The sequence below is a fragment of the Hyalella azteca genome, unplaced genomic scaffold, assembly GCF_000764305.2.
Source record: "Hyalella azteca isolate HAZT.00-mixed unplaced genomic scaffold, Hazt_2.0.2 contig11473, whole genome shotgun sequence".
Lineage (NCBI taxonomy): Eukaryota > Metazoa > Arthropoda > Malacostraca > Amphipoda > Hyalellidae > Hyalella > Hyalella azteca.
The window spans coordinates 161,473-175,141 of NW_025941472.1; the positions used below are offsets into that span (position 1 = coordinate 161,473).

The 13,669-nt window shown below is 39.7% G+C and overlaps 1 protein-coding gene across 1 annotated transcript in view; it reads right to left on the reverse strand.

The window, feature by feature from the left end:
• The window catches only part of LOC108665254 (metalloreductase STEAP4), a 34,102-nt gene extending 22,003 nt beyond the window's left edge, over positions 1 to 12,099 (reverse strand). The window contains exons 1-3 of the mRNA XM_018151990.1: positions 12,037 to 12,099; positions 9,733 to 9,910; positions 9,189 to 9,301 (exon numbers count right to left, since the gene is read on the reverse strand). Of these exons, the coding sequence (XP_018007479.1) occupies positions 9,189 to 9,301; positions 9,733 to 9,909 (290 nt within the window). The 5' untranslated portion in view covers position 9,910; positions 12,037 to 12,099. The remainder of the gene's footprint in view (positions 1 to 9,188; positions 9,302 to 9,732; positions 9,911 to 12,036) is intronic.
• Between the last annotated feature and the right edge of the window lie 1,570 nt (positions 12,100 to 13,669).

Sequence of the window (13,669 nt, forward strand, 5' to 3'; positions counted from 1 at the left end):
CTATAAAAATTATTGTTTTTATCAACTTTCTTACACATTAACCACGTTTATCCAAACGTACGTTGTTACACATGAATATTGAGCACTTTATTCGACTCATTGTGAGCACTTTATTCGACTCGTGAGCACTTTATTCGACTCGTGAGAACTTTATTCGACTCATATTTTGAGCACGTTATTCGACTCTTAGTGAGCACTTTATTCGACACATTGTGATCACTTTATTCAACTAATAGTGAGCATTTTGTTCGACACATTGTGAGCACTTTATTCGACTCTTTGTGAGCACTTTATTCGACACTTTCTAAGCACTTTTTTCGATTTTTTTTTTTTCGTGAGCACTTTATTCGACACAGTGTGAACACTTTATTCGACACATTGTGAGCACTTTATTCGACACATTGTGATCACTTTATTCAACTAATAGTGAGCATTTTATTCGACACATTGTGAGCACTTTATTAGACACATTGTGTGCATTTTATTCGACACATTGTGAGCACTTTATTCGACACATTGTGTGCATTTTATTCGACACATGCACGCGAGCACATGTCGAAGATTTCAACTTGTATAAAATGTCTCGCTGAACCATCATTTTGAGCCACAGGCACGGAATGCATGACGCGACCAAACTGTGCTGTTCAAGGCTGGCCCCTCAGCCCTAGCGCAGCCTTGATCCTGAACTTGAGCAGCGGAAGAAAGCGCTGCTCAATTGTTCAATAGTCACCCTTATAATCGATGCAATTCTTGCCATGTTTGGCAGCGTAATATTCATCATCGAAGCAAGAATCATTTCTGACTGAATTAAACAGGATGCAAGTACACATGAAAAAATCTATTCATGACGATAAAGATATTCGATCTATGCGCAAAATTTATCCCACGAAACATCGAATCTACATAATTTGTTCCTTGTCGATTCATTCGTACATTTTAAGTCCCTTGAGTTTGTCAGCTAGAGTAAACGTTCTATTTTGGATTCGAATTTTCATATTAGACAAATAAAGAAAATATGTCAAACAGATTTAAGATTTCTTATTAAAGATAAACGAAAACCCAAAGGGAGACTTTTTGTACACATTACTATGTAATGAAACCCAAATCTTAAATCTTAACAGGTTTGAGAGTTCTTATGAAGATAAACCAAAACCCAAAGGAAAAGAAAACCGTTGTTCACATTACTATAAGCAAAACAAACATGCGGGGTAGGAATATTCACAGTGCAGTCACCTTCTCAGAGCGATCAATCAAAATGAGACGTTGCAAAGTACAAGACGAAAGTTGCAAGAACATCGATCGCCAGCAGCCAAGTTGTCACATTAACACGGAATTACATCGCCTTGAGGAAGACCTCAACGCAGTGCTGCTCCCGTTTTCTTCGGACCTTGGCCACTTGTTCTGTCGAGTCACAGGCAATATAGAAAGCCAAGTTACTTGTCTCGACATAATTCGATAAAAAGAGCGGCGAAGTGCAGCGCTGATGGGGAAGTAAGGTCAGGGCTGTTAGTGCACAGCTAATAAGATCACAGAAAAAATTTACGTGAATTGCCTGAGAACGCGAGTTTCTATTCTTACAGCAGTTGAGCTCGCGGTGATAGAGACGCGTCGCACTGCATCAATCAGTTTTGGGCAAAGCTTTACTCGAAAGTTTATAGTGATTGATCCTTACGAATATTATAAGTGATTATAATTATGAAAAGTCAGTAGAAATGCTGAATAGATTCTGCATATAATTTATTTTGAATTATACAGTATAGCTTGTATATTAATTTCGTCATCTTTACAAATTTATAAAATTGATATTGTCATAAACTGGCGGAGAATTTTTCCAGCGGTTTCAAAATGTTAATAGTCCCGAGTGCGAGTAAATTTGATGTCACTTCATTCCAGTAGCTGTATCATTATAAAAAATATCTAGCTCTCAAAAGCGTAACGGTCGACAGCTTAACGGGGGTAATTATGATGAGATTAGATTTGATAGAAATAGATTAAAAAAAACGTTTTATTCATTGGTGGCACGGAATTATGTTCTTTTCATAGGCTTCGTGTTAATATATTATATAATTTAGGAAATTGGTTTGGGCGCTTTAAGCCTGGCGCCGTAAATATATAGAGGAACTTTTAGAGAGCGTTTCCGCAAAAAATATCGAGTCAAACGAGAACCTCAAAGATAATAAACGCCAAACAAGTTAATGATATACTAAATGAAATCGTTCTATTGAAGATATGGTGAGTTTGCTTTGCGTTTTATTTGCTTTTAAATTCTCGGTAAACTTGCGATTTGAGCATATTGACATATATCTGTCGATTTGAGCATATATATTGACATAAGTAAATATTGTATCGGGATGTTACTCGGATAAAATTTTTTGTGATTGAATTTCTTCTACGCAAATAAGTTTGTATCTCTTGGGTTTTGCGAGATGCCATTAAGTTTAACAATCATATTAAAAGGAACGATATTCGCGCCTACACAGCTAGAGGAAGGCAGACGACATTAGACAAGTTCTGAGCAATTGTCGAGCAAAATAAATCTTATGTTCGTGTAAAATACGAAAGCTGAAAGCATGGATAACGACATTGGTTTAGTGAAGCTCCATTTCACGTTCGTCTCAAAATATGAATCGGAAGTTGAGATTCGCAGTGAGATGTCCAGCTGGGTCAACCAGGGCTAAAATTCCTCCCTAACTCAAAGTTTTCGTCAAAGAAAATCTCCAAGAGATTAACATATGAACAACACAAACATTTATTACCGATACAAGTAACATATGTACTAATGAAAATCGTTATTACTTTAGAAATCAAAATGAGACGGTCAGGAGCGGTTGATCTTTGACATGCGCGAGTGTTTATGAGGTAAATTTTGGCTAGAAAGTTCTAAGTAAATGTTTGAAAGTTAGGTGAGCGTTGCGGGCATTGGTGTTTGCCTAGCGCTGTAAAGTGAGTGATTCTTTGGTGCCCCTGACCTTTGCTTCAAGTCATGGTTCGTGAGGCTGACATTCTGGACCATGGAGGATTTGGGCGAGGTTCTGAGAAAGGGACGAGCAAAGTATCTTTCATTCCAGAAAGAGTAACAGAAGACAGTATGTACTACTAATTCGCGGAATATAGAATAATTATTTTGTTCCAAACGCCGATCGAGCCGCAATACTGTGAAGAGACTCAGTCATTGAGGGCGCAAGAAAAATCTCTCAGCAAGTGGATAATGAAATTCTTTGAAGGCCTCATTCATTCATTATCAGGCCGTAAAAGGCGCGCATATACTAATTATCAAGTGAATTTTGCAATTACTGTGCAAAATATTCATGCATCGTGCATCGGTGCTCGCAGATCTGCGTGAACTTGTGGATGAACTTATAAAATGATATCCACAATTAGTTTTATGGTCAACTTATAAAAATATACTTATCAAATCGATTACCAATCAAAGATGTTTGTAATATACCTCAGTTTATGTAAATTAATAAGAAAAATGTAGAGGCAGTGAATTTTATACATATATATAGCTGCAACAATGAAACAAATATACGTGCAAACATGATGCATATATACCAGGAACAGCCGCGCAGTGACTCTGTTTTTAAGAACAATCGGATAGCAGCTTCTAATTTTCCCACACTTTTAAAGAGACTTTTAAGCTCCACGGAACAAGCAAACTTAGCCGAACAAATGAGCAGACACACACAACGAACAAATGGAGTTTATCACAAGCGAATATGTGTGAGTATTGCTTGCAGCACGTGTTCCTAAACTCAGCGCAGTGGTGTCCAAATTTTGGGTAACTTAAAAAATGTTCGGGGGTACAATGGCGTAGTTGATTCATATATAGTGAATATTGTTTAGTTTTAATTTATCAATAATGTTAACTTTTGTGAAGAGATAACAAGCGTGTTATCTCAAATCTTGGCGCCGAAGTGAACAAGTTTAGGAGCCTCTGAATTACCGTCTACAATAGAGGAGCGACAGCAGCGGTCGACAGAGATAAACTCTGTTGCCTGACGTGCTCTGTTTGCGCTGAGGAAACAGACAAAATTGAAGCCTATTTGGGAGTAACTTTCACTCTTAGTGCGTCGTTAATAGCGGCACTTTGTAGCTGCGATAATTGAAGTGACCTGAGCGTTGTCTATACCGAACAACTCGTTATCAAAGACGTGAGATGGTGGAGAAGTGGTGAACGATTCCAAGAGACACTTGGTAATAAACACAAATAAGCAATATTGATCAAACGTATACAACTTTTAAAAAATTGCGTTAATGCTGTGGTTGGAAGGACTGCGATCAACCAAAATGCAACGCCCTTGCTCTATTCAGACATACAAATGATCATGACTTTATTCCTGGAAAGGCTTTCACTGAAATCATGTCTAAATTCATGCAGACGGCCCATATTAGTAAGTAGACTGTTCATGTCGTGCATCAAGTGGAAAGTTCCTAAGTTCCATCACCAAAAATCTGGACAAGAATTAACTGACCGGCCCACGCACTGCACAGAAACTATCGACCTAAGATAACCCAAGTAGGATGCGTAGTCTGGCAGCTCCTTGCTGAAAGCTGGACGATGGAGACCAAACCTCCAGGCATTGCCACCACTTATTAATTTTGCCAGATCTCTCCTAAAATTCCAAACACTGAGCACAAATAATGCCACAAGAAACAGTGCAAGCCTCAGGCTAGTTATTTCACGTTTTCACCAGAACAGGAACCGGAACGACGAAAAACCATTATTCAGATCAGTTATTATTTTTTGAAAAAAGCGAACTTGTTTTTCGGTCTTTTGGATGTCAATAAATGCGTGCGTGGAGGTTGGTGATTATAATCCACAAGGGCTGATAGTTAGAGAGCGCCGGGTATCGTCAGAAGTTATGAGTCTATTATCAATCTGAACAATTCTTCTTAATGCATTCTTCATTTCTGGTTGTTTATTGCCGCCTCCACAAGCCGTAGCGGGAGCTTGATGCCCCTCCTTGCTATTAATGATCGTTTGTAGTTCATAACATGTATGAGACTATAGAACTATTATGACTATTATGAACATATGATTATTGCTTAAAATAGTATGACTATTTGGAGCATATATTAACGTATTAAAATTATACAATGTTGCCCAACCATTTCAATTAATTTGGCAGTCGTAATGAATTGACATTTGTATTCACGTGAGCTAATAATGTGCTGATGGTAGCGAGCTGACGGTTTAGGCTTGAATTGGTTCTTGGAATCTTAATACAGTATTTGATATTGTGAAACCTGGAAAGATGATTGAGCTTTTTTTTACCCTTTTCATATTTTCATGATGTAGTTGACTGTAATCTTCTTTACCATCCTTAACAAGGTGCAAACGTTTTTAGGTTAGCACTTGCCACTCTTGATGGCACGAAGCTCCGAGGGTCGTGGCAATCCACATCAACGTGGCATGCAGCACTGAGGGCAGTGGCACTTCACATCAAGATGGCATGCAGCACTGAAGGCAATGGCACTCCACATCAGTATGGCATGCAGCACTGAGGGCAGTGGCACTTCACATCAAGATGGCATGCAGCACTGAAGGCAATGGCACTCCACATCAGGATGGCATGCAGCACTGAGGGCAGTGGCACTCCACATCAAGATGGCATGCAGCACTGAAGGCAGTGGCACTCCGCATCAGATGTCACATTAGCAACACGCGTGGGACGGAGCTTCTTATCTCGACTCAACTGTTCCAGTTTCCATTGAGACGAAGAAAGGATTAAGCAGAAAAACTGGTCGACGACCCAGAACTGAAGACGCGTTTTCACTGTGACGCGCCCTGAAGCGACCTAGAGACTCGGCGGGCAGGTTTCTATTCATCTTAAAATTTTAATCTCAGGTGCAAGAAAAGGAGGATAAACCAACCGTTAATTGTGTTAAAACCACCAGAATTTCTCGCCCATTATTGAATGCATTTAATTTCGTGCAGGAGTTAATGAAGATAACCCGAGCAGTCGTAAGTTTAGCGCATACATCGGTCGCAAGCAACTACTCTTTCTAACATTAAAAATGATTTTTAACAAATTACAAAGTCCGGTACAAACTTTTTCGACCTTTGACATTCTAGCAGGAATGCGGTTAACTTTTAAGTGAACTGCATAAAATTGCTGTGTTGTCTCCTAAGTGAAGATAACCTCATGGATAGTGATGGGTCTATGACGATTTATTTTTAATATAACTTTGCTGGTAATACGACCGAAAATTGTCGTAGTTAATAAACTAGCATCAGTAAAGAGATGGCAGTCGATGAGCAATCTAATGTCTTGAGCAGCCGCAAATAGTAATTTTATGGGATATTTCAAACTGAAGATTTCCAATTTTGTACAACTTCAAAGTTCCACCGAATAAGATAAACAATGCGTGAACTTCAAGAAGAAGAAACATGAACTGAATATATTGACGACGCGTCAGCGCAGACGTCGCTGGTAATTGCAGTTTCGGGGCCATCCTGCTACGGGTGCGAACAGTTGGCCTTGACCGCTACTGTTAGCCTCACAAGTTCATGGTTCACGGTAGGTAGTTCATGGTTCACTGTACGTAGTTCATGGTTCACGGTAGGTAGTTCATGGTTCACTGTACGTAGTTCATGGTTCACGGTAGGTAGTTCATGGTTCACGGTAGGTAGTTCATTGTTCACTGTAGGCAGATCATGGTTCACTGTACGTAGTTCATGGTTCACGGTAGGTAGTTCACGGTTCACGGTAGGTAGTTCATGGTTCACTGTACGTAGTTCACTGTACGTAGGTCATGGTTCACTATAATGGTATAGCGAGGCTCAGCATGGTCGCTTGCAAGGCAACAGAATCACGTGAATCGGAGGAGAATTATTGGCTGCTTGTGTTGGACAGCATGGCTTCATCTGAAGTTGTCTATATGCTAAAATCATACATTCATGTATATCCTGCAAGCTATATAAGCGTTCAAATATTATACCGTTTCCTTCTAACCGAAGCCTTGCATTGTTCCTGAGCTGCTAAGACGGTACGTTATCTCGCTGAGGCAAATGATAACATTCAACCGGCAACATTTACAGCTGTTTTCTAGGAACGAACAAGTCCCTAAACAAGAGTCTTTTTATGTCTTTGTTTTGACATCGAATAAAACACATGCAGCTCGATCACGGGAACCGGCATCAGTTTTTATCCCTTCAAACCGACGCGAGGAAAAGCGTGTCAAAGTCGCCATTAAATTGACGCTCTCCCTCGTAATCGAGTTTTTTTTTCACAGAAATGCACCACTGAACGAGTTTATTTATTATTTTTACCTTGACAAATACACTCGTTGGAAGTGAATCTTCCCAAAAAATGTAACCGGTGAGATGAAGCTAAGCGGTCCGGAGCAAGGGAGCCTCAGGCTCCAGGAAGTTGCGGTCAAAAACCAATGATTTCAAAATCGACTAAAGAACTTACAAAAATAACTCCAAGACAAACGTAGGCAACTCGTTAGAAGTCTTACCTTCAAATAAATAATTTTGTTAGTCATCAATTTCGGCTCACAATAGGAGATCGAAAATTTTGATCGTGATTCGGAAGTGCTGAAAAATTCATATATTTATCAATAATGTTGTAAATTGTACACACAAAAAGTCCCCACATGGTGTCAATACAATATTCCTTGTTCTAGACATAGTTCAAGAACAGGAGACAGCAGGTGTAGTGAGGGCTTGAAGAACAGGGACAGCAGGTGTAGTGAGGGCTTGAAGAACAGGAACAGCAGGTGTAGTGAGGGCTTGAAGAACAGGGACAGCAGGTGTAGTGAGGGCTTGAAGAACAGGGGACAATGGCGAGTAAATGTCTAGCAAGGATCAACTCCCGACCAATTTTATTATCGCACAAATATTTACAGGATGCCGGGATGCTCCCACGACTCAAGGTTGCTGTGCGCAATTTTACAAATGTTAGAATATTTGCATAAACAAAAACTAATGCGATCAGAACTTTGAGGATAAACTAACCTCGATTTCGGCGACGAATTTGCAACAATGTTACGTAATAACACAAAATATTGTTGTTTTTAAGCAAAGTTTTAATATTGTTGTTGTAAGCAAAGGCTTACACCCTAGATCTGCTCGTGGATATAACCTTGAATTAAACAGCCATTGTTTGGGTGTCGCACGCAGAGCTGCGCGTGCCACGGCGCTGCCTTGTGTGACACTAGATCGCGAGGGCGTCTTGCGATCAAGGCTCGGAAAATTGAAAGACGCTTTTTGGTATTCCTTTGTGCAAGAGCAATGTTGTTGTCATAGGCTTTTATGAGTGAATATTGTCCTTGGAGAAGAAGACACTAGAGGCTGTGTAAGGTCTTTCAATGAATGATTGCTACTCTCCAAAAATGTATTCATGATTGACTAACGCTTGAGACCGCTCGCATGATTGAATGCTCGCTCTGACAGTGCTACATGCATCTGTTATCTACTTAATAAAGGCTCCTGTCGATATGCCATTGATCCGGATTCCTCTTTTTGATTTTAAAAGACTCTTTTATTTATTTGCATTTGGCTTTGATGCCTATATAGGATAAATGATTATTAGTTTTTTTTTTTTGCTCGCAAATGTTCGTGGACAACGACTGGATAATGTTCAAGCCTTCATTAATGGATAAAAAATAATAGAGCAGCCTGTTGGATTTGTTAGAAATATTTTATAAGTTGTTATAAATAAGCGTTAACGCAATATTGCACTTTTTGTGCCTACTTTGTTTAATGTTTGATTAATGTACCATGCACATACTGCAGTTATAGAATCACTATTTTTGTGTTATGATTACCAGTAAAGATCCGAATGACCTTTAGAATGTTTTACTCGCATACACAACGATTTTTTAGCTACGCTTCTTCCGATTAAGTTTTTTTGCGTAGTTTCCTACACCCGCACTCGCAGCCTGACGACGACGTTCTAGAGATATGAATTCGGCGGGACCGCACCTCGGTCTTTACGTTACATTACAACAGCTTACGACGCTGCGTCATTACGTTCCAACTGCAATTGCGTAGCGTCATTTTCCGGTCAGGAACGAGAACCTTTTGATAGGCGTAGGTTTCCCCTGCAATATTTTAGCTTTTAGACTAGACGCAATACCGTAGGAATGTAATAGAAACGGAATGTTCACTGTCTAAATAAACGCCACCTTGGAAATCGGTCATATTGGCATAAATTAAACTTTATTCAGTTACTCACATTGTGTTTTCTCTGCTGGGATCGCGGGAGCCGATGTAGACGGTGTAGCCGGACTTGACGAGGCGGCCGGCCAAAGCGCGACCATAATCGCCGGAACCAAGCACCGTGATAATCTGACGTGAGTATGTGAACAAAATTTTGTTAAATCCATGCTGGTAGATTTTTATTAAATTCAAAATCGGACAGCATGTTTCGAATTCGAAATCCGGTCTAGGCTGGTTTTTTGTTTTGTGGGAAATCATCAATAAATCCGTTTTTTTGACGATTTGTCATAGCCAGACACGAACCTATACGTAATTAGTGGATTAATATCGAGTGAAAAGGCCCTAAATTCTCGAGGTTATGCGAAATAACTAGTCGAAAAAGGAAACATTTCACCATTAATAGTTTAGTGTGGACATAAATAGAATTCAGATAGGAACATAGTCGTGCTGAGCGATAGAATTAGAATTACTTGCATCAATATAGATAATCTTTTGTTCAAGCTTTCAAGACTACGCTAGTCTTTACGTTGTTCACCCAATATCATAATCAGAGAACGCACCTTCTCAGGGTCCACGGCGCCGTTCTTGTGATTCTTGCCGAACTGTGGCACGCCGTTCCTGTACACGCCGCTCTTGAGGTGCTTGCTCACGCCGTTGGGGGGCGGCGTGAAGATGGCACGAGCGCCTCTGCCCTCCTGAGGGTCCGAGGGGTCCGGACCATAGCCTAAATTCTCCATGCTGCACGGAGGATATCAAGGCTATTGTTATAATTAAAGGAGATGTGGCACCGTCGTCTAGAACACTGAAGTATGAACACTTCAATTAGATGACCAGGAATTTGAAAGCAGAGACAATACCAAAAAAATTCACCATTTCTTTATCTGAGAAAACGTTTCGGAGTCCAGCTCAATCGTCAGTTCATTAGCCTACAGATAAAATATAAATACAATCAATTAGTAAAGTAAAATCCACTATCAGGTATTAAAAATCAAACAAGAAATGGCAAATTTTTGTGATACTGTCTTTGCTTTTAAATTCCTGATTAACTTGCGATTTCAGCAAGCAATAGATTTATATACTTAATTTAGACGACTTTACAACAGTTACCTGACAATAACCCATGATCCAGAGAAGATGAAATGTTCTTTTTATGGATAAATGGAAAGTAATTGCTTGGGTTTATTTGAAACAGTCAACGAAGAGCGAGTATAAACGCAACCTATTGTCACATGGAGAGGAGCAAAAGAATGCGATAAGAATTAAAAGATATCAATGAAACAAGCTTCTGAAAATAATATGTGAAGAGATAGTTCTGTTCATTGTTCTGAGCAATCATTAATTTAATAGAGATGCAAGCCTCGCATTGGTGAAATAATAGCAGAAGTTTCTAAGAAAAACATAAACTGAATTTTAGATTAGGCACTTTCATTCATACAGAGAATTTTAATAATGTCTGGTGCAAACCGTCCATGTGGTGCGTGTGTTTGTCTTCAGTCTGGTATCGTGTATAGCAACGAAATTTCGTTTTCAAAATTTATTCGGAACATCTGAATTAAAATTTTATCCCCGCAAGTCTGCATTTCATTTCGAATATGTCTCTCACAAAAAATAATTTTTTCTGAGCAACTGCAGATGTAGCAGGAAAATCGGCTACTCTTCCGAGTTAACCTGCCACCCGCAAGTCGGTCTTCCGAGTTGACCTGCCACCCGCAAGTCGGTCTTCCGAGTTAACCTGCCACCAACAAGTCGGTCTTCCGAGTTAACCTGCCACCCGCAAGTCGGTCTTCCGAGTTAACCTGCCACCCGCAAGTCGGTCTTCCGAGTTGACCTGCCACCCGCAAGTCGGTCTTCCGAGTTAACATGCCACCCACAAGTCGGTCTTCCGAGTTAACCTGCCACCCGCAAGTCGGTCTTCCGAGTTAACCTGCCACCCGCAAGTCGGTCTTCCGAGTTAACCTGCCACCCGCAAGTCAGTCTGCTGTCCGGTTGACCTTCTATATACTTTTTTCTCAAACTTCAGAGATTATCTATAGCGAGGAGCAGCGGAGTGCCTGCTAGAAATATGCATTCATTCATATACAGTAATTTAGCAGATGTTAGCTAATATACATTCACAGTTGCACACATTGTATAGTCAGAAAATATTTATTTCACTACGTGCCATGTTTCTGCAGCAGCTAGAAACATCCGCTTTTGATTTATGGAATTACTTAAATTTGAGTTAGATCTATATAAAACAAGCACTTCTTAGCAGGTAAGAAAGTGCCCTAAGCAAACTGATTTCGTCAAGGAAATGGCAGTAATATTCGTCCCTCAATTGCTATGGTGGTGAATAAATTACGTAGCGTACGCTTGTAACCTGGGAGCTATTTTTCTGTAGCGCTATTGTTACGTGTTCTAATGACAACGTGGACGCACTTCTCGCGATACGCCGGGAACATTTTAGCTTAATAAAGTTTGTAGTGGAATTCAAGTTACAAACAAGATTGAAAACTTCGGTGGACGGTGTATTTTGTTAAAAGCTGAAAATGTATTAAATGCTCCGTTTATTCAGAGGTGCAGTCTCCCGTTCGTAAACTTTATCAACCTAATCACTCCTAACGCAGATAAAAAGAATAAAACTAAGGGTTTGCAATAGTTTAGTATCATAATTCTCAGCGGTCTTATTGGTCTTACATTGTGAATATACAAGGCTCTGCATGATATGAAAACCTTTATATTTAGTTCACGCTGAGAACCGGCAATTTTTCAAACAATGGTTGACGCAATAAGGGCAGTTTAAACCTAAATTTCAGATACCACGAGACGTAATGCCAATCATAACAAATTAATATACTTAGATTGGACGCACAAAACCGACGCACCTCGCGTCTCTGTGATGCTGCCCGCTGCAGGACCTACGAACACTTCACACCACGAGCTTCCGATGCCGACTGAGAGCAGGGAACCTGAGCTCCGACTTATGCCTGCGGTTGCTGCAGTTTTACGAAAGCGGAAAGACTTTACCGGTAAAAATAGTGACACTGCACTACGTCATTTGGACTCAACATATCCGGTTAAATTCAGTGATATGTACATAGTGAAACGATAAAAACGATACTCTCATCCTGGAGAGATATGCTAAAACTACTCGGCCTAAATTCTCGTTGTTCCTGTCACTGAGAATATAATCGATAATATTTTATAAAGTGCATGGATACTCTCCAGCGTGTCATTCAAATATTTGTATTTTTTCACTTTTCATTAATATTAATGAATGAAATCAATAGCGACAAGATTTTTCGCAATAGTGACAAGACTTTTGTATCGGTGCGTGGAACCCCCGTTGATCTAATTGAGTCAGTGACTTCAGAAAATATTCAGATTTTTCCCAATTATCATATAATGTTTAGCATATCAATCATTTCACAAATGTCCTCATAGAAATACGAGTGTACAAAAGAGATTGACAACTCCCTAAAATTGCCACCTCTCCATTGCCCTTATAACGTATCACTAACCCTAAGGGCAATATGGTCCCAGTTTTTCAAGGGCTGGTATAAGGGCAGTTGCCCGGGTGGCGGCGGCAGAGCGGTGGCCGCTCTTGGTAGTCACGCTTCGCTGCTGTGGAATTGCCGCGCGCGGGCCCGTCTGGGCGGGACTGGCAGTGCAGGTGACTCAGGAGAGAAAGTTGATATTCGGCGGACGTCAAGGAAATTAGTTCTCTTATGGAGAATACGGGCGACGGTCAAATAATTTCCCTTCTGCGATAAACGTTCCCCTTATGGGATAAACGTTCACCTTCTGTTGAAAACGTTCCCCTTCTGGGATAAACGAATTTTTCAAGTTGAAATAAGATTAGAATTTTCTGTTTTTGCATTGTGGTGGAAATAACGTATATTGTGCATGTTTTTATGTTGTAAAATTCAACCGTTGAAATTGCAGTTTAATAATTTTGGAGGCACACATAAAAGCAAATGGATAGAAAAATTATCAAACAATTTTACAAAAAAATTCGTTTACGAATCAAAATAGCATCATCCACACATGATTGCGTAAAATCCACAGCTTGAAATTTTTCTCTAGTTCACGCGCGAACAGAAGATTTTATTATTTTTCAAATTGGCAGCCGAAGTAACGCTTCCCTCCCGTTGACTTGATCCGTCGAGTGCGGTGCACGACAGTCTTGCGTGCGGTGCACAGATTCGCTGGACTCCAAGCCGACAAACCTTGGCTGACAACAGTAGCGTGTCATTCTTAAGTCACTTTAGATATTACGATCACTGCAAATTATTTCTATTTGTAAGTAAGTCAGTGAATGAGAAGCAATTCTGAATCAGAACAAATTTAAATTGAAATATTGTTATGGAATATTTTGTAAATTCTTCTGTTTGATGAATTATGTGTGCATCATCTATGTTTTTTGTTATTAAACCATAAAATTCTATTTCATTCGAAAATACAAAAGGAATCATCGAAATAAATTGAAAATATTTTTCAATCATATAAAAAAATTCA